This window comes from Mus pahari, chromosome 18, assembly GCF_900095145.1.
Source record: "Mus pahari chromosome 18, PAHARI_EIJ_v1.1, whole genome shotgun sequence".
Taxonomy (NCBI): domain Eukaryota; kingdom Metazoa; phylum Chordata; class Mammalia; order Rodentia; family Muridae; genus Mus; species Mus pahari.
Genome location: NC_034607.1, coordinates 20,120,462 through 20,140,965, shown reverse-complemented (window position 1 = coordinate 20,140,965; position 20,504 = coordinate 20,120,462). Strand labels below are relative to the sequence as shown.

Sequence of the window (20,504 nt, the reverse complement as noted above, 5' to 3'; positions counted from 1 at the left end):
AAAAAAAAAAAAAAAAAAAAAAAAAAAAAAAAAAAAGAAAGAAAGAAAGAAAGAAAGAAAGAAAAGAAAAGAAAAAAAGAAAGAAAGAAAAACAAATTGTACTCAAAGGTTATTCATTTGTGGTTTTGTTTTACTAAAAATATTTTTATTTTTTTATCCCAACCACTGAGAAATAGATACTCAAGGATAAGTATCTAATAGCAAAATATGAGCTGTATTCTCCATGGACATAATTCAACCTAGAAAAGTCTAAGCCAGTGAGGAAGTCGCTGAGAAATTAAAGGGGAGATTTGATTTTCTTGAGTCTTACATTTCTTCACAAGAGAAAGTATTCCAAAGAGTTTATAACGTAGGATCTGATGATTTGGGGGCTTCTGAAAGGCTTAAAACAGGAACATATCTGGTTCCTTCTCAAGCCAGTAGAGTGCTTGGGGAAAAATATATGAGAAACGTGTAATGTTTTAATAATAAAACATTGCTACAGTCTCACCAGTAATAAAACTGAAGTGAGTTTTTAACGTAACATAATAATAAAAGGATACACTCTAGTTTCCAATTCTGTCAAAGTCCAATTCTGTCATAGCAGATTTTAATGTCTCCACATTTTAACTAGTTAGTTTTAATGCCAGTTTGACACACCTGGGAAGATGGAGCCTCAGCTGAAAATTCACCTCTTGTGGGCATGTGCGGGTGCATTTCTTTTGATGGCTAATTGATGGACGAGCCCACTGGGGGTAGAACCATCCCTAGATAGGTAGGCCTTAGCCATATAAGAAGGCAAAAAAAACAAGCTGAAAAGCAGTCCAGTAAACAGAGTTCTGCGGAGATCTCTCCTCATCCACATTCCTGCCTTGAGTTCCTGCCTTGACTTACTTCCACAATGGACTGTGTCCTGCAAGCCAAATAAACACACTCACTCCCTAAATCTGTTTTGTTTGCCATATCACAGCAACAGAAACCTAAGACGGGGAGACAGGAGACAACACAACCTAGTCAAATGAGCTAAGCAAAAACCAGTTTTAGGGACTGAAGAGATGGCTCAGTCATTTAGAGCACTACTGTCTGCTTTTCCTGAGGACCCAGTTTCAATTCCTAGCATCCATGTGGCAGCTTATAACTGTCTGTAAAATTCTTGCAGTCAAAACACTAGTGCACATAAAAATATAAAAATAAGTCATTAAAATATTTAAAGTAACAACAGCAAAACAACCAGTTTTTCATGCTCTTAACCCTTCACTGAAGGGTTACAAAATACTGGCAATGAGGATTTAAGGTGGAAGATTTTAAGAAGTGAATTGGACTTAGTTCTTGTCTCAAGCTCATCTAGCATTTCTTCAATGAAACGTTTGAAGAATATCCTCTGGATGTTTCTGGAAACCAGTGTGAGACCCAGGACTAGGGTCATCCCATTGCTCACAAGAAACACAGCAGAGATGTAAAGAGATTGTGATGTTGAGCATGGTCTCAAAAGAACAGGAAGGTCTTCCTGATTCACATTTCTAAGATTCTGAGCAAGAATGATCCCAACCACACTGAAGTGAGTATCTTTGGAAGGAGCTGGAAATGTAACCCGGGTGTCCTGAGGATGTGTGCTCTAGTTATTTTCTGTTGCTGAGCTAAAGCCCTCAGACGAATCGTAACTTAGAAGTAGAAAGGAGTTTGAGGAGTAAAGGGCACCCTGAGTGATGGATAAAGAAGAGATGAATCCTAAGTGGATGTGGATGTTTGACATGGTCATGACCTTCTCAAGAACAATGCCTTGTACCCATAGGAATTTGGCAAAGCCTGTGGTGAATCTCAGAGGGTGACAAATGTTGACAGTGTGTGTAAGTATAGGAGTTAACAAGTAACTAGCCAATGTGTACAACACTGCAACTTCTTCCCTGATGATTGCAACCTGAGTCTGATCCCCTATAGATCCTTCCTATGGAGACTAGCTAACTCCTCCTCATTCAGCTGTACATAATAAACATACTGAGTTTCTCAGTTGGTGAGTAGTGGGTGTGGCTCCATCTGATTGAGCTCAGCCCACCTGCCCCTAACTTTTCTGTATGCTCGTCTGTGTGTCTGTCCCTTCTTGATTCCCAGCCAGGTATCTGGAATCAATCAATGGTAAAAGGATTTATTTGAGGCTACATTTCCAGGTCGCATTCATCATTGAAGAAAGTCAGTGCAGGAACACAAAGGCAATAACTTAAAGTAGAAACCATAGAGGAATATTGCTGGCTGACTTGCTCACTGTCTTAGATACAGCAAACTTTCTTATTCAGTCTTGGCCTACCTGTTAACAGGGGTGGTACCAGTTACGTGGGATGGGTACTGCTATAGTAAGTAATATCCAACAATCCCCCACAGACATGCTCACAGGCCAATCTCACCTAGGTCATTCTTCATCTACAGCTTTCCTCTCAGATGTCCTTAAAACTGTGTCAAGTTGACAATCAAAACTAAGTAGGAGAATGTGGAGGGAGTCCTAAACTAGAGATGAGTATGATCAACCAAGTCAAGGGAAGAAGATAAGTAAGAAATGCTATGAAGAAATGCCATGTTTGCATGGGTTTGTACATGTGTACCTGTCAGTGTGAGTATGAGTGTGAGTGTGTGTGTGTGTGTGTGTGCACATGCACGTGAGCAAGCACATGCATGCCTGCGCACGTGAGTGTGCAAGATCTTGTGTGTGTTAATCCATGTTTTTCTGTAGGCTTGTGTGAAGGGTAAAGTATTAAGAACTGAAGAACATAATCAATATGGAATCACTTTTCATGACCCTAAAGATAATTCCAAAAATCCTAGAATGTAGGAATTGAGATGGTACAGCAGTCATGTCACCAGATCCCAGTGGTGGTCACGAAGAATGACCCTATCAGCTCTATGAGGAATGAATGCCAATGACGTTTTGCCATCAGTCCACTTCCACTAAGAACTTCTCTACTCCAAGTTTCTCCTCCTATAGCCAGGTTCATCACAGATTAGACTGAGACTCTATAGTTAACATTTAGTTGATAATGTCCAGGTCTCTTATACACCCTGAGCACTTCCATGTCAGATACAGGTAGAAACTACTACATTAATGGCCACTGAAGCTTTATTAACTAACTTGGTTTCTTTTTAAAACTATAGAAATGAAAAGATCTTCTGGGCTAATATCCACTTAGCAGTGAGTACATATCATGTGTGTTCTTTTGTGATTTGGTTACCACACTTAGGATGATATCCTCCAGATCCATCCATTTGTCTAAGAATTTCATACATTCATTGTTTTTAATAGCTGCATAGTACTCCATTGTGTGAATGTATCACATTTTCTGTATCCATTCCTATGTTGAGGGACATCTGGTTTCTTTCCAGCTTCTGGTTACTATAAATAAGGCTACTATGAACATAGTGGAGCATGTGTCCTTATTATAAGTTAGAGCATCTTTTGGGTATATGCCCAGGAGTGTTATTGCTGGATCTTCCCGTAGTACTATGTCCAATTTTCTGAGGAACCATCAAACTGATTTCCAGAGTAGTTGTACCAGCTTGCAATCCCACCAGCAATGGAGAAGTTTCCTCTTTCTCCACATCCTTGCCAGCATCTGCTGTTACCCAAGTTTTTGATCTTAGCCATTCTGACTGGTGTGAGGTGGAATCTCAGGGTTGTTTTGATTTGTATTTCCCTGATGATTAAGGATGTTGAACATTTCTTTAGGTGCTTCTCAGCCATTCAGAATTGCTCAGTTGAGAATTCTTTATATAGCTCTGTACCCCATTATTTAATGGGGTTATTTGGTTTTCTAGAGTCTAACTTCTTGAATTCTTTGTATATATTGGATATTAGCCCCTATTGGATTTAGGATTGTTAAATATCTTTTCCCAATCTGTTGGTGGACTTTTTGTCTTATTGACAGTGTCCTTTGCCTTATAGAAGCTTTGCAATTTTATGAGGTCCCATTTATCGATTCTTGATGTTACAGCACTGGCCATTGGTGGAAGCTCAGAATACCCAAGATACAATTTGCAAAACACATGAAACTCAAGAAGAAGGACACTTTGATCCTTCTTAGAAGGGGGAACAAAATACGCATAGAAGGAGTTACAGAGACAAAGTGTGGAGCTGAGACAGAAGGAATCACCATGCAGAGGCTGCCCCACCTGGGGATCCATCCCATAAACAACCACAAACCCAGACACTATTGTGGATGTCAACTAGAGCTTTCTGACAGGACCCTGATAAAGCTGTCCCCTGAGAGGCTGCCAGTGCCTGACAAATACAGAAGTGGATGCTCACATCCATCCACTGGAATGAGCACAGGGTCCCCAAATGAAGGAGCTAGAGAAAGGACCCAAGGAGCTGAAGGAGGTTGCAGCTCCATAGGAGGAACAACAATATGAAGTAACCAGTACCCCCAGAGCTCCCTGGAACTAAACCACCAACCAAAGAAAACACATGGTGGGACTCTTGGTTCTAGCTGCATATGTACCAGAAAATGGCCTAGTTGGTCATCAATGGGCAGAGAGGCCCTTGGTCCTGTGAAGGTTCTATGCCCCATTACAGGGGAATGCCAGGGCCAGGAAGTGGGAGTGGGTTGGGGAGCAGGGCAGGGAGGGACTAGAGGATTTTTGGAGGGGAAACTAGGAAAGGGAATAACATTTGAAATGTAAATAAAGAAAATATCTAATAAAAAAAAAGAAGAAATAAAAAAAAAAAATCTTTCTACTACAAGCCACTTACCAGAAATGCTACTGAACCTTACCCAGAATTCATTTGAATACAAGGAAGGAACCATTTCTGGAAAAATAGGTTTGAATAAACTTTGGTCTGAGCTTTCTCATTCAGTCATATAAATTTGAGGCAATAGCTCTAATGTTTGTATATTTTCTTTCAATCACAAAATTAATTTATCAAAGGCAAGCTGATCCACAGCTGCATGTATAAAGGATATTATTCCAGAATTTCTTGAGTTGGGGAGGGATGGAGCAGCATGAGGAGGCAGAGGTTGTGCTAGGCCCCTCAGGTGTTGAAGGATGCTTTAAAAGCAGCCCTGCGATAATAGAAACCCCTTTGATTTTATAATTATACTTAATTGTTTTGTTTTCATTTGGAGATGAGAATTCAATAGGTTGAGGAGGAGAAAGTTAATGAGTTACATTCTTTGAATAACTTGCAAAAAGCTTTTACTTCTCACCTTTTCTATTTGAAAAGCATTGCCATGTGACTGGGACAATGCTCAAACACTGGGGGCAAGGCAGGACATGCCATCATTGTAAGGGTCTTTCAGCTCATTGTGGGGAGGGGAGAGGCATTCAACATTTGAAACCTAGCCCTCCTGCTTAACCCGGTGGATCTGCAGTTCCATGCAACCCATTGCATGCAAATAGAAAGTGGACAAACAGAGCAAAGATGAATGGAGAGGCTACGAACCAGCAGTAAAGGGGAATGAACTATCTTATCAGCTTGTATGAATGAATCTAAAGGGATTGATGTTGAATGAAAGTAGCTACCTCAAAAGCACTTATTATATAAGGCTTGTGCCATCAGAAAATTACAGAGTAAAGGAATCCAGAGTAGCAATTGTCATGGGTTTAAAAGAGAGGTGGCTCTGGCTATAAAAGATGTAGGATGAGAGCTTTATGTGGGGAAATGGTTCTGTCGTGTGAGTGTAGTTACCAGCTTAAGAATACACACACAGGATAAAAACTAAACACATGTATGTGTGTCAAATTAGTTAAAACTGGGATATGCAAGTAAATTGTCTCAGCAGTTTTATCGTTGAGATATGGTATTATATTTTTAGACAAGACACTGACACTGGAGGAAGTAGCATAAGGAACATATAACATCTCTATCATTGCTTATAAGTGAACTTGTAATTCTCTGAAGGTTATCATAAATGCTAGAGCCAGGATACGTGTACCATTCATGCCTTAAGCATTTCATCAATGGGAGCTTACTGGTTATGTAAATGGTATGAAAAGAACAGTGCAGGACACCTTATAATGATGGGACAGAAGAATCATGCTCTTTGGCTTATTATATTTCATTATTTACCCATTGTATCTTGAGTCAAGGTCTTGCTCTGCAGCCTAGGTTGAGTAAGCCCTGACACATACACACTAGCAAGAACAATGCAACCCAATACCTATGGGATCTATGTAAGTGACTCTTTTAAATTTCCCTATCCAGAACCAATAGAGTGAAACAGCCATGTCCAGCTCATGTTGCAATGGAGAACAAAGAAAACAGATACACGCAACAACAAATATTCAGGATTATTACACACGTGCATGGCAATATCTGAAATATTTGGGAGCCAAATGCACTCTCTAGCCAACTGCTCTGACATTCTGCTTCTATGGCTCTTTCGTCTTCAGCAGAGACTCAAGCTTAGAGAAATAGGTTTTGTGCAAACAGCTTGCCCTAATGACTTTGAGGACATCATTCTGCAACTGGGGTGGACTTGGAATGCTATGGTAATGAAATACACAAATGTGAGTGAAAATACCAAGCATAACACTGGTTTCAGGTTACTCGTGAAATTTCAATTTTTAAAAAGAATCATTCATTCATTCATTCATTCATTCGTGTGTGTGTGTGTGTGTGTGTGTGTGTGTGTGTGTGTGTGTGTGTACAATGCCTGAAGATGTTGAAAGAGGGTGTCAGGTCCTATGGAGCAGGAGTTACACACATGTGAGACTGAGCCACCTGAAGTGGCCTGAACTCCACCTGAACTCCAGTCCTCTGGAAAAATCAGCAAGCCACTGAGCCATCTCTTCAGTATCCAAATGCCAATTTATTCAAAGTAAAAGCGGAGTAAAGTTAATGTCAGAGCATAAGTTTTGCCATTTTAAAAGCACAACCTCGGGCCTCAGAGACGATTCATACAATAAAGGCACCACCAAGACTAGGGAGCTGAACTCAGTGCTTGAAACCCACTTAACATGAGAGAAATGATTCCAGCAAGGTGTCGTATTACCGACACATATACGCTTGTGTGCATACACATAAATAAATAAATTATTTTAAAAGTTTTATTTTGAACTTGGTCAAAACCCAAGTCTAGTTCAAATGACTGAGAAAATATTTTTAGGAAGCAAGCATCAAATACAATGGCCAGAAAATGCCTTAAAAGTGACAGTAGGAATTAAAAAGGAAAATAATATAATATATATAAATAAAATGAAAAATAATATTTTTATTTTGGGTGATTTTAACATTATTGATTTGAGAGGGGGGTAATATAGAGAGAAAAGTAGACTGTTTGAAAAAATCATAGAAATATAATGTATAATAAATATATAATATATAGTTTAAATGGAGATATGCCTTGGGGGGTGGGGGGTGAGAATGATCAAGAGACATCAACTATTTAGCTGAAACCTCAAAGCCTGTAATAGGAAATCTCTTAGGACTGATGTTTGGGGAGACTCAAGAAAGCCACAAAACTATATTGTCATTTCTCTTGGTTGCCTTTCATAACTTGAAGATGAGACTCTATTTCTGAAGGCACGACAACATTTAGACACAGGACTTGGAGGAACTGGACAGGTACTAAGCTGAAGGCTTCCTCTTGGAGGACTAGCTTTCACGGTGTCTGACAGTACGACTCAAACTATAGTGAGAGTTTTGATTTACACAACCCAGTTATTATTTGAATATGGTTTTTGTTTTAATCCCAGGTGTGGGATGAGAGGCACTTCACAGATGATTATGATTTGCCTCGTGCACTAGCAGGGACGTGACCTTTGCCAGCTGCAGATTGTTTAATTCTGGGGACTCTGGAGAGGGTATAAATGAGAGGGCATAGAGAGGGCCTGCGGCGGCTGCTGTTCCCCTGCTGAAGAAGTTGGAGATATCCTGATGACAAATATTGGACTGGCACCAAGAGATGTGACATCTCTAATCAGCTGGAAATAGTCTAAAGGTCTATATCCCCTTCTTTCTCTCCTACCTAGCATTGGGAGGGGGGTAGGGTGAGAGTTGGTTAGAAGTTAGAATTCACGGTGGAACAAAGGTTGAAAGGGAGGTAGAGGTATAAGTACTGAATAAAATAACTTTAAAAAATATCACCACCAGCAAACTGCCAAGAGAGAAAAGCAACGAATAAACCTACCTGACTGCAAACCTTTTGAAGCACGACAATGGCTATCAAGGCACAGTATATCCAAGAGTGCAATAGTGGCACTTTGGTACTGAGAGTAACGAAGAGATTTTTTTTTCTGATAGATAATCAGAAGACAATTCATAAAGGGACTTAGCCAAATGGGAATATTTGACAAAGTGTCTTAGTGAAACATCGGTATATAATAAAATGTTTAAAAGCTAGACAACACATATTTTTTATTTAAAAAGTGAAATAATTTTCATTACATTTATGAACAAAACACGGTTTCTTTGCTGCTCACTATGTCTCAACATGCATCTTAAAACAGTTGTTTAGCCAATAGGGAAAATTAGAGGAAAGGAAGGGAGGGAGGAGTGAACTCAGGAAATATGAACTCAAGAAGCTTATTATATGAAGTCACATTGTTCTTTTTTAACCTAGAAACCCCAAGAAAGAAACTGCAAATTTATTACCTTCTCAATAATTTAGAGCATCATTAATTTGCCTGGTTAAGATAAAAATAAAAGTAAAGTATAGAAATCAATAATCTTCCAGAAATAAACATGATTAATTGGAAAACAACCGTTGAAGAAAAGATTTTGCTTAGAGATGCAATTACAAAGGTAAATTGTGTGTGTGTGTGTGTGTGTGAGTGTGTGTGTATGTGCATGTGCACATGTTCAAATGTGTGCACCTGCCAGAGTGTGTATGTGCATGTGGAAGCCGGAGATCAGCCTTGCACATCATTTCTCAGGGGCAAACCACATTGGTTTTGTAACTGGGTCTCTCACTGGGACCTGGAACTTCAAATTAGACAAGATTGGCTGACTAGCCAGCACCAGCGACTGACTGTCTCCACCACCTTCACCATGCCCTGCCTCCACAGAAATATTAGAATTATACACGTGTGCCACCAGGTCCAGCTTTTCATGTAGATGCTGGGGATAACTTGGGTCTTCAGGCTCACACAGAAAGCATTTCACTGACTGAACCATCTCCTCAGTCCCAATGATATTATTTCCAGGAATAAAATAAACAGGAAATTTGTAAGAATTTTGTTGACACTCCCCCAAAACAGTAGAAATACTCAGAAAGTTCTTGACTAGAATTTTCAATATTATAAACACTTCATTTTTCCCAAGAATATTCCATCAAAGCGCCACCATTTTTTCAACTACATAATCTGATATTAAGCTCTTGTTGATTTCTAAATAAGCCAATTAGACTTATTTAAACAATTATTAAAAATAGACAAGTAAGATTCTAGGTTGGAACATTTGAAGGGGAATTTTAGACCTTGCCCAACATTTTTGTAACTACAGGTATGACACCAATCTTCTAGTTTGATTTTTGTTGTTGTTGTTGTTGTTGTTGTTGTTGCTGCTGTTGCTGCTGCTGCTGCTGTGCTAAAACACTGAGCAAGAACATCTTGAGAAGGGAAAGGTTTACTTGGCTTACACATCTCAATCACCAAGGGAAGTCATGGCAAGCATAAGAGGAAGAGTTTGAAGCCTCAGAGAAATGCTATGTACTGAAGGACTTGTTGGCTTACTACCTTAGCCATTTTTCTCATACCTTCCTGGACTAACATCTGCCCAGGGATAGCACCATCTACAGTAGCAGTCTGGGCTCTCCCATACTAACCACTAATTAAGAAAATAGCCACAGAGGCTTACCTACAGGCTACTCTTCTGGAAGTGGTTTCTCAGTTGAGGATTCCCTTGTATCAAGCTGAGAAAACACTAACAGCGTGTAACATATGGGGAGGAAAGTTGGTGAACTTTAACAGGAGTTTAAAAACAGAGGAACACAAAATGTGATAAACCTGTCATCTCAGAAAAGATGAACTGTGGAATTGTTGTGAAATTTGGATAGGAATAGGTGATGAAGAATATATTTTGATCCTTCCCTCAAACTAAGCAAATGAGATTACAGAATTTATTCTCAGGGGAGAAGAGTCAAATATGGCAAGTGAAAGCTCAGTTGTTACATAAGATATCCACTTCAGGTGATTTCAGAATGAGAAATGACAGAGCGCAACACTGAACTCGATAAAGCTTAAGAGAAACACGGATTAATCCATCCATATTAAAGTTAAAAAAAAAACAACAAACAAAAAACAAGATGGGAAGGATGTGAAATTCATGTTTCCAAGAAAGTATTTTGCATTTTACAATATAAACAATTCAATAACATATACATAGCAATATTCAAGACTGAAACTCTGGGGAAATGATAGACACTTATAAATATCCTCAAACAAGCTGGTCTTACACAAAAGAGGACAACATTCTGCTGAGGATGTGAGCACTGTACACATAGACAAAGACACTAGGTGTTTATTAAATAAGTTAACTAAAATTGAGAGCAATGGACTTGTCAAGAGATAGTTGCCAAATAATTATTTTCAGATAACTGAACTACAACTTAAGCCAAGGCAGTCTAAGTTACAACCAGAAAACTCTGTCTTACAGACCTAAATGCCCTTCCAACGTCATGGATTCACAGCAGAAGTATTTGCCTAAGTATTAAAGTTAAAAGTATAACCAAGTTTATCTTCTAAGTCATTCTTTCCATGGAAGAAATAATACCAGTAGCAAATTTGAGGACCTTGTCAACCTTTCTGAAGGAAGATCTGTACTCTGAGATCTAGTTACAGTCCAGGGCACAGGCATTGTCATGAATACTGAAGAAGCTTCTATATCAATGTGGTGTAAAGAGTACTCCCCGATTATCTCTCACTGGTTAATAAAAAGACTGAACAGTCACTGACTGGGCAGAGGAGAGAGAAAAGCTGGTCTTCTGATCCCAGGGATCCAAGGGGGAAGAACCAGGAGAAGGAGTTGGCCATGAGGCAGGTAAGGCTACAAGAGAAAAAGATCCATGAGGCAGGTGGAGGCAGAAGAAAAAGGTTGCCAGTAGCTCAGGCATGAGGTGAATTCCTCAAGGGAGTTCCCAATCCGGACACACATGGAGCAGAACCAGCCAGAGCAAGAAGAGCATTTATCTGGGTATTAATAGCCTACTTCAGTTATAGCTCAGAACCTGCAGAGCATAGTACCAGCAGCTTCTTGTTCCGGTCTCCGTGTATTTTATTCAGGAGCTATATGGGCTAAAGTGCGCGTAGAAACACTGCAAGTATGTGGACGCAAAAGGAGCATCACACGCCCCATCCCCAAATGTACTACCATACAACCTGACTCCTTAACACTCCCAACAGCCGAAACACTTAGAGAGATCCTTCTCTCCAGCAAAGCAAATTTTCTCCTCTCCAGTTTTTTTAGTTCAATAACTGAAACAGGAAGCTCATTGGGATGACAAGTACGATAAAGACCTCTGTCCAGAAGACCTAATAGAACAAAGGAAACTCTGGAAGAACAAAGAAAAGCGCTTTGGATTACATTTGAGAGCTAGAGAACCAAGCATGCTCTTTTTGTCTTGTAAATTCGTTGCAGAGAAAAGCAAAATCATTTCTGCTAAGATATGTTACTGGGTACAGGAGAGTATAATTCTTTCTCATAAAAGCAAACTGAAAATTGGTAGAAGAATTTTCTTTATAAGTGTCTTACAAAGTAAAAAATACAAATGATGTCACTATAAAAAGCTATAAGATTCAGAATATCTACACAGGGAGATTAGCTTCACAATAAAAAAAAAATCACAAGGATATCCTAAAGTCAGTACATCAGCAAATTCTGAGCATCAAAATCACAAAGAAAATAGATTTTTTTAAAAAACGGACAGTAGATTGTCTTTGATGAGCAAAGCTGCCTTGCACAGTGAATACGTTTATTACTTCCAAATGTGAGTCTTAAACACCAATTTAAAACAGTCTTTAAGAGACACGTACTTAAAGCATAATCTAGTAGAAGAAAAGGAAACAGCATATAGATGAGAAATAACTAAAATTAAAGGATAAACCCTTTCTGAAAGCAATAGAAACTAGAAGTGATAGCAGCGAATAGCCTGTGTTTACATGTTTACATGTTCTATACACACATATCATAGTAGTGTGACTATGCAGAGAGATCACCGGCTCGTGAGATCTGATAGAATTCTAAGCTTGCATTTTGTCAACTTTAACTGAAAAGAAGGAGTTGCCTTCTGTCTCCCTAGGCTTTGAGTTGTGGTCAGAATAGACAGATGAGGACTCGTACAGCATTCATGTAGACACAAAAATAAACAAGTTACTCTTGGGTCTAGCCTATAGAATCATTTCATAACAAATATAATCGTAGACTCTTAAGCCAAAGAAGATTACTTACTATTGATGACAACTAGATGTGTCTAAAATGTGACTCTGGCCTTCGAGGAAAATTAGAATGTTTCACTTAAAAAACGAAGTGTAGAGCAAAGTCTCTATTGCAAGTCCAGGAAATAGGGCAAGCCAGGCCTTCTGAGAGTTTATAGCTGGGTGCTGAACTATGAATGCTTAGAAGAGCTGATTAGAGAGATGAATAGGTTATTTTTAAAGCAGAGGGAGGCCCCTGGTTACCCTTAGAGATTTCTCAGAGGTGGGTCTTGAGGTGCACAGAGCTTTATTTTGCTTTAAGTTGCCAAGGTTTGGGTGAGCAGTATGCTCAGGTTAAGTCTGTCTGCAACCTGGAGAGGAGGTATGGCTTGCATTGTCCTGCAGAAGCACCTTCCAAGGGTTAGTACAAAGCTAACAGACCCACTTAAGTGCTCATGTTACTCCTAATAGAAGTCACTCTGGGTATAAAGGAATCTGATTGTGCAGGAATGGCAAAAGAGACCATTGTCCTTGGAGTCCAGTTAGACTTGGAGTTCATGATTGTGAAGGAGGACTCAAATTAACACAGGAGCAATGAAGAGTGACTGGACATGAGGGGCCAAACTGGGATATTTCTGTAGTAAAGCAGTTACATATGTGGGCCGTGAAGACTAACAACTCTCTAGAATGAAGAGTTGGGTGGATGGTATTCCTCCAAACACGGCCAGAAGACAAACAAGAGAAATACGTTCAATGGGCTTGAGAAGATTATAAGTTTATCTGGGGACAAGTGAATTCTGAGGAACTTAAAAGGGAGTCAGATAGCTGTATTAACAGCATCGGAAGAATGCATGATCTATCTTCCAGAGAATTTTCAATTTAAGAACTATATCTGAGCACTTAAATTCCTGAGCAAACTCTTCGGTTGCTCCAGCTGCCAAATTTGAAAAGTTGAATGCTGCCATAGGCAAAATTATAGTCTTACCTGGTAGTTTTTTTGTTTTTGTTTTTGTGTCTTTACTTAAACCAAAATGGATTTTAGAATCAGTATATGCCCAGTACAGGGAAATGGCAGGGCCAGGAAGCAGGAGTGGGTGGGTTGGGGAGCAGGGCCGGGGGAGGGTATAGGGGACTTCCGGGATAGCATTTGAAATGTAAATGAAGAAAATATCTAATAAAAAATTTGTTTAAAAAAAAAACCTTAGACTCTGATTGATTGTCAACCAACGCACAGTGTAGGTGAATTGTGCCCTATGCAGCAGTTGTGAGCCTGTGCCTTTTTAACTGTGGCTTTTCTCCAGTGGGCATCCAGGGACTGCTTGCTAGCACACCTGCCATCAGAGTCACCAGGAATGAATTCCAGCAGACTTGCAATCTTTTTTTTCTTCACCACAGGCAAAATTCTATAGTAGAATTCAGGGGTGAATGACCCAGGAGGAAAAGAGTAGTCAAGTATGCAGCCAGAAATCAACACCTTCTACTAACAGAAAGCTAACTCCAGGGGAGGGGGTGAAACAGTCACTTCTCCCAGAAAATGAGCCCAGCCGTCTATGGGGCCCATAACCAAGCAGAGAGATATTATTAGGTTCTGACGGGCACCGATGATTTAGAGATTTCCCATAACTGGTTTCGCTGTTTTCCATCCTCCACCAACCTCTACCTTTCCCCTTTTGTTCTTTAAGGTATGTTTTTTTTTTCCCCACATCCCATATAAATGTCAGCAGCACATGGTTCAAAAACTGGTCAAATCAGTAAGAGTGGGTTTGGATGCTATGATACATTAGCATTCCTACTTGGGTGTTACTTATTGAATGAAGACTTCTTGGCCTAATACTCTCCTTTCTGATCTACACTGTAGCAGTTTGTGTAGCTGTATTATAGCCCCCTTTGATTAAAAAAAAGACAAGCTTGATTGATCCCAGTGCAATGGTTTTGTATATAGACAATGTCCACTAGACATTATCAGAAAGATGAGCCAAGGGATGAGCTATGAAGGATATGCTTTTCCCTGAAGTATGTCAATCTAGGATATCTCAGGCAAAGACAACCTAGAGCCCTCCATACACAGGCCTTTTGTTCCCTGTGAAGACGAGAAAATGTCTGCTGCCATGGTAAAGCCAAATGCGGAGATTAAAAGAAGTGTGAGCACAGTGCCTTAATCTCTTAGTTTCTTGTTATAATGATGTCAAAATCAAGTTATCTGATGTCATTCTTTAAAGATTATACAGCTCTAATTATTTGAACTTGTTATCAATGAATTTCTGATACAGACACACATCTAGTTCTTGTAGTTCAAATACCTTGTTCATTGCAGCAAATGTTAGGAGATTGTCTAAAACAGTTCTTTTGAAGGTGAAGAACAAAGCCAGAAGAGAAGGACTGTACAGTGTGTGTTACCATTTCTTCCTCCCTCTTCCCCATCTCTTTCCTTCCCCCTCTCTTCCTCCACCTCTCAGTAAGTTTACATTTAAAACATAATTCTGTGTAGCACAACCACCCTCAAACCCAGAGTGCACCTTGTGGAGTTTCTTGAATCTGAAACAGAGAGCCAGGAAGGAGGAGGAAGCTCCAGCTTAAAGCACCTTGCCCAGAGGTGGTTTTCATCCACACAGCTAAAATGTGCAGACTGTCCTTCAGTGCCACTCCTTCCAGATGACTCACATCTGTCTCCACATCCAGCGGAGGCCCAGGTACTAATCCCTCGGGGCTCTAAAGGGGGATTGGAGCATTCTCCTTTTGCTCAGGAGACTTGAGACTCATTTTCAGAACTGTTTCCCCATCTCCCACATTGCATCTACATGAGAGAAGGAGGAAACAGCTTACCATGATGTCCTAGGATGCCATTGCCAGATGTGAGAAAAATCCCACATAAGTTAGACCTTCTGTTCCTGACGATTTCAGATGTAAAGTCAGTATGGTCTCCTGCATACTGTATTAGCAGAAAGTGCTCAAAAACCTGCCTTGTGGACTAGCAGGTGTGTGGCTCAGTAGGCTGGTACAATGGTAAAGAGACACCAGCTGTGATAGAAAGAGTTCCCACATGGATTCTAACAGTCTGACCTATACATACACACCCCATGAGTTCCCTTCCCTGGAATGTGGAGCGGACACATCAATATGCAGATGAGGCTTAGGTTAAGCATATAATTAAGTAGTGAGCTGACCTTGAGTTCATCAGAAAGGAGATTATCTTGAAGGGTTCTGAGTTAAGGGAACTTCTCCAAAAGATCCCCTTGCTAATCTTGGAGAAATAAGCTGTTCTTATTCATGCATGGGAGAGGCCAAGGAGCAGTAATACCTCCTGGCAGGCTCTACCTGTTGAGAAGAGTGCCTGTTGGACAGCTGGAAAGAAAACCAGGACCTCAGTTATAAATATACAAGTCTGCCAACCATTGTTTTAGAACAGAAGGACCTGGGACCTTAGATGAGACAGCAGGTGCAGCTGACAACTTGTTTATGGACTTGCGGGCCTAATAGAAGAAGACCCAGCTGACCTATGCTTAGACATCCCAGCTACAAATGGGAGAAGGCAAATCTCCTTGTTGTGGTGATCATTATACAGAAATAGAACACAAACACAGGACCCTGAGTTCCTGAACATAGATAGAAGGAATACAAAATCTACATTAATAGCAGATAAAAACAAACAAACAAACAAACAAGAACAAAACAACAACAACAACAACATCAAACCAAAGCAATATCAATGAGTAGAAACTTTTGCAACCTTCAGTAAGTAGAGTGCTGGGGACATCTTCCTAAGTATATTCACACAAGCTTTATAGACAGACCCACTCATAATGAAGTCTATTGCTCTTTATCAGCCTCTGTTGACATTCTCCAAACCACAACTCAGCAAAGACTTAAGGAGAGTGGCACTGGCTTTTGCCCTAACATACTCTGCCCTTGGCACCACTAGGTGTACTGTGTTATGCTTCTAACATGAAGAACTTAAAATAACAACAACACAACAACAAACTCCACATAAAAATTGTATCCACACAGAAAGAATTTTAACTTTAAAACATTTCTTTAAATCTTTTGGTCATGCTACATAAGTACACATAAAATATATACAAATATTAATGAGTACCACCTTTGTTTTGAAGATGTTAGGTACCACCATATTGATGGGATACATCAGGGTACAATTTGTCTTAGTAACCACATAGAGAAAGAAGCATTCTGTTCAAATTTAGATAAGTCTGGAAAACGTAGGCTAATGCACCATGTTTGTAATGGATACGTCTTTATACCTTCCAAAACAGGAATATAAGTTTTCATCAGATGGTATTTATACTCATACTTAAGAACTAGATTTTGTTCTAAATATATCCTTAAATGTTTTTAGTATTTTCTCTTTAGTATTTATAATAAAATTAATATAGTTAAAGCCAATATTTATTCAGACAGGTTACAATACACTAAACACAGTCAGTGAAAGTCACTATGTAAATATGAGCTATATGTTGGGTATGATGATAGTCATATATGCCTGTGTGTTTTAAGTGAGAAGCACTTATCCATGAAATGAATCAAACAAATTACTGTAATTAATTTTTTCTCCATAAATGGGGAATATGGATGCAACAGCTGAAGGATTTTTGGTCTCTGTCTCATTATACTTCATTTAAATCATCTAGAAGGTGTTTCAATAAGTATACTTTAGTTACAATTTTGTCTAAGTAGTATTTGCTTCCAAACAGGTTTATAAATTACATATATGAAAATGAGGGGAAAAGAAGAAGATTTGATAGTGCAGTCAGTAGAGCAGCAATGGGTGGTAAAAGCCTAACCTCTTTTCTGTCCTGGCATACTATAAATTTATAGGATTATGATGTAGATATCTAGATGGGAGCACTTTTTTTTTTTCTGCTGGGGAGACCTTTTGCTGATGCCCTGAGTTTTTCTAATGGTTTTAATTTTGGTAGTAAATCAGTAGGGGTAACAATAATAAAAATAATCTATGTATTGTTAAGGTTAGAAAGGAAAAGTTTGCCGGGACATTTTTTTCTCTTTTATTTTTATTAAAATTGTTCAAAATAAGAATAATCCCTGTTCCTCCCCCGACCCAGAGTTCCTAGGGACAAAACCACCGACCAAAGAGTACACCTGAAGGGACCCATGGCTCTAGCCACATATGTAAGAGGATGGTCTTATCTGGCATCAATGGGAGGAAAAGCCCTTGGTCCTCTGAAGGCTCTATGCCCCAGTGTAGGGGAATGCTAGGGCGGTGAGGTGGGTGTGGGTGGGTGGGTGGGGGAGCACCCTCATAGAAGCAGAGGAAGGGGTGATGGGATAGGGGGGTTGAGGAGGGGAAACCTGGGAAGGGGATAATATTTGAAATGTAAATAAATAAAATATCCAATAAAAAAGAATTGAACCTACATGAGAATCCCCATAAAACACACCCCAGAAATGAGGTAGAAGTGAACAGAGTTAACTCAGTGTACACAGAATAAAACAGTAATATAAAAATCAGCACTTTTTTTATTGCAGAGGTGGCAATTAAAATTTTGATACTTTAAAACTTGCATATATCCTTGTCTTTTGAAAGAAAATAAATTACTTTTATGAATGTATCAAGAGGAAATAGAATGCTCATTGGAAAACGCTTCAAGGTTAGAACTAATTAATAAAATTGTATCAAGAAAAAAACATCATAATAAGATCAACTAAACCTTTAACTGGAAGAGTGATGTTTTCACAATTCTACATTTAGCAAATTCTATGACTGAGAATTTACTTAAATTTTAGAATATTTAAGTTTTTCTACAACTAAATTAAAAAATTAAATGAGAAACTAGCAATCTTTTTATAATAGAGTTTCTTGGGAGAAGAAATAGTCATTAAATATTGTAAACAAAATCTTGCCACTGTCAACGTTTATGTTACTCACTCCTTGGGTATACTGTGGTTTCATGCACTCGGAATCTCTCCAGATATCCTCAAGACCATGGGAGCACAGATCAGGTATGGTCACCAAACATTATATATATGTGTATATATATGTCTGCTTACCATGACAGTCAGAAAAAGGCCAAATTCTCATACTACAGTCTATTTGATTAGCAACTGAAATCCAAATGTCACTCTGAGGTAGTTCCCAGGGTTCTGCTGGAATGATTCGGTATACACTATCCTCCATTCAACTTTAAATAACAATGACATAAGCCAATCAGTATTTTCTAATCCCTCACCGCCAAGACATACACTCAGGACCAATGTTTTAGATCACCTTGGTTTGGAATATTCAACTTTAAGAACCATCATCTGTTGAGAAATGTTCTTCAGAGATCCCAGTTATAGCAGCTAGAGGCAGTGATGCTGATTTTGGTAGTATGTCACCACCTTTAGAGCAGTTAGAATCAGTAGCGTTGATTATGAGGGTGGCGTCAGTGGATGGGACTTGAACTAGTGCCAGAATAATTTTTCTTATTGTCGTCTAATAAAGCACAATACAAAAAGGTAAAGACTGGCTACCTCTAAGGAATATTTTAAAAGAACAGTTACCGAAAAAAAAAATAATAAAATAAAATAAAAAGTGAGAAAGCCTTGACGAGGCTGAATATAAAAAACAAAACCCCCCAAAAATCAAAGAGTTCTTCACCTTTCTAGCATGTAAAACTTGCCTAACTCTTCCAAAAGATTAAAATCTAGTATTCCACCCTTTCAGAAGGGTCTGTGCTGTGCGTCCAGACAGTCTGTGTGGAAGTGGAAGGAGATATTAAATCTCACACAGGCTCCAATGCATGGCCACAGTATAAAATAGAGACACCCTGAACTGCTGAGAAAGCTTTTAGAATGAATGAGTCTATATGTAAGTCTTATGAAACAGACAGGAAAGGGGACAAGAGCACACAGAAATTTCTTATAATGAAGATGTGGGTATCCTGGTGGGACCTACTGCCAGCATTTTTTAAGGACAGAGCTGTAACCATTTACAAGATCCCCAGGCTCCAGCACAAGAAGCCTGGAAGAGAGGACCTGACCGTGGTCCTGAAAGATCCCGGGCTTTTTCCAGAAGGACACAAAACACCTTATCTGCACTCAGATTTTTTTTTCCCCAGTCCAACCCAAGAAGTCAGATATTCAATACTATTTCACTTCACAAGACTCTGAAACTTTCCCTATGGTCGAATTAGTCTTCACAACGTTCAACTCCTCCGTCTTCAAAAGTCGTTCCTCTAGTGTTGCGGTAATTTCAGAGTTAAGAGGGGGAGATTCTGAGAGACTCCCAACGCTCAGAAAAGTCTATGGACAGCTCACACCTGGCCTCCATGAACCTACGCAGGATTTCTTAAACTATGAAAAATCATAGGAGTCTGGAAAACCTTCAAACTCTAACCCGGGCAGCGTCGTAACTCTAGAAAAATAAAGTGCACAGCATCTCACCCTGCATCAAGCTACTCAAGGTACCGCACAGCACAGGTCCCACCGCGAATTGTTGATCATTTTCAGACCTGTGTTCCTGTGTTCCAGACCTAGGCAATCAAGTGATCCACCTAAACCAATACCAAGTGCTTTTATGATTTGTGGGGGGGGGGGGCATCTTGTTTTATTTTGTTTCCTTTCTCCACTAAAAGATACCCTGGCTACTTGGCATGAAGGCAAATTATTGCGCGGATGGAAACAGAGGAAAGGGAGCAAAAGTCGAAGAGAAAACCATCCTAGGGAAACGGGTAACTCCGGCAAGCCCTACTTACGTGTTCCGTCGAAACGGGTGGCAATAGTGTCCAGGAAGGTGTTCTGTGGCGCCAGTAATCCTTTCATAACCGGCATTTTTCCAGCGCTGTGTGAAATTCCCCATCAAAGTTTGTCCACAAGGATGGCTCTGTAGGAAAGTGCCAAGCTGGAAGAAGCCACCAGGAGCGTGATGACGGCAGGGGCGGGGGGCCAGGCGTGCAGAGGATGGGGCCGGGCAAAGAAAGGGGGGTGGCAGCAGAAGGAGCTACTCCCAGGCCGTTGCACCGTGACCAGAGCAGCCCGTGATCATAGCTCTGAACCCGCCTCGTTCCGGGCTTCCTCCTCCGTTCCCTCCTCCTTCTGCACAGACACCCCCAGGGTCTCTCCGTAGAGCCTTCGAGAGCCCACGGTGGCCCGGGGCGCCGCGCCCTGACCCGCGCTCTAGGGTCGTGGAAGACGGCGCCCCATCTGGGGAGACTGCGGCGCTAAGCCTCAAGTACCCC

The 20,504-nt window shown here is 40.0% G+C and overlaps 1 protein-coding gene across 1 annotated transcript in view; it reads right to left on the bottom strand.

Moving 5' to 3' along the window:
* The window catches only part of Kcnh8 (potassium voltage-gated channel subfamily H member 8), a 365,093-nt gene extending 344,900 nt beyond the window's left edge, over positions 1-20,193 (bottom strand). The window contains exon 1 of the mRNA XM_021218046.1: positions 20,022-20,193. Coding sequence (XP_021073705.1) covers positions 20,022-20,097 — 76 coding nt within the window. The 5' untranslated portion in view covers positions 20,098-20,193. The remainder of the gene's footprint in view (positions 1-20,021) is intronic.
* Between the last annotated feature and the right edge of the window lie 311 nt (positions 20,194-20,504).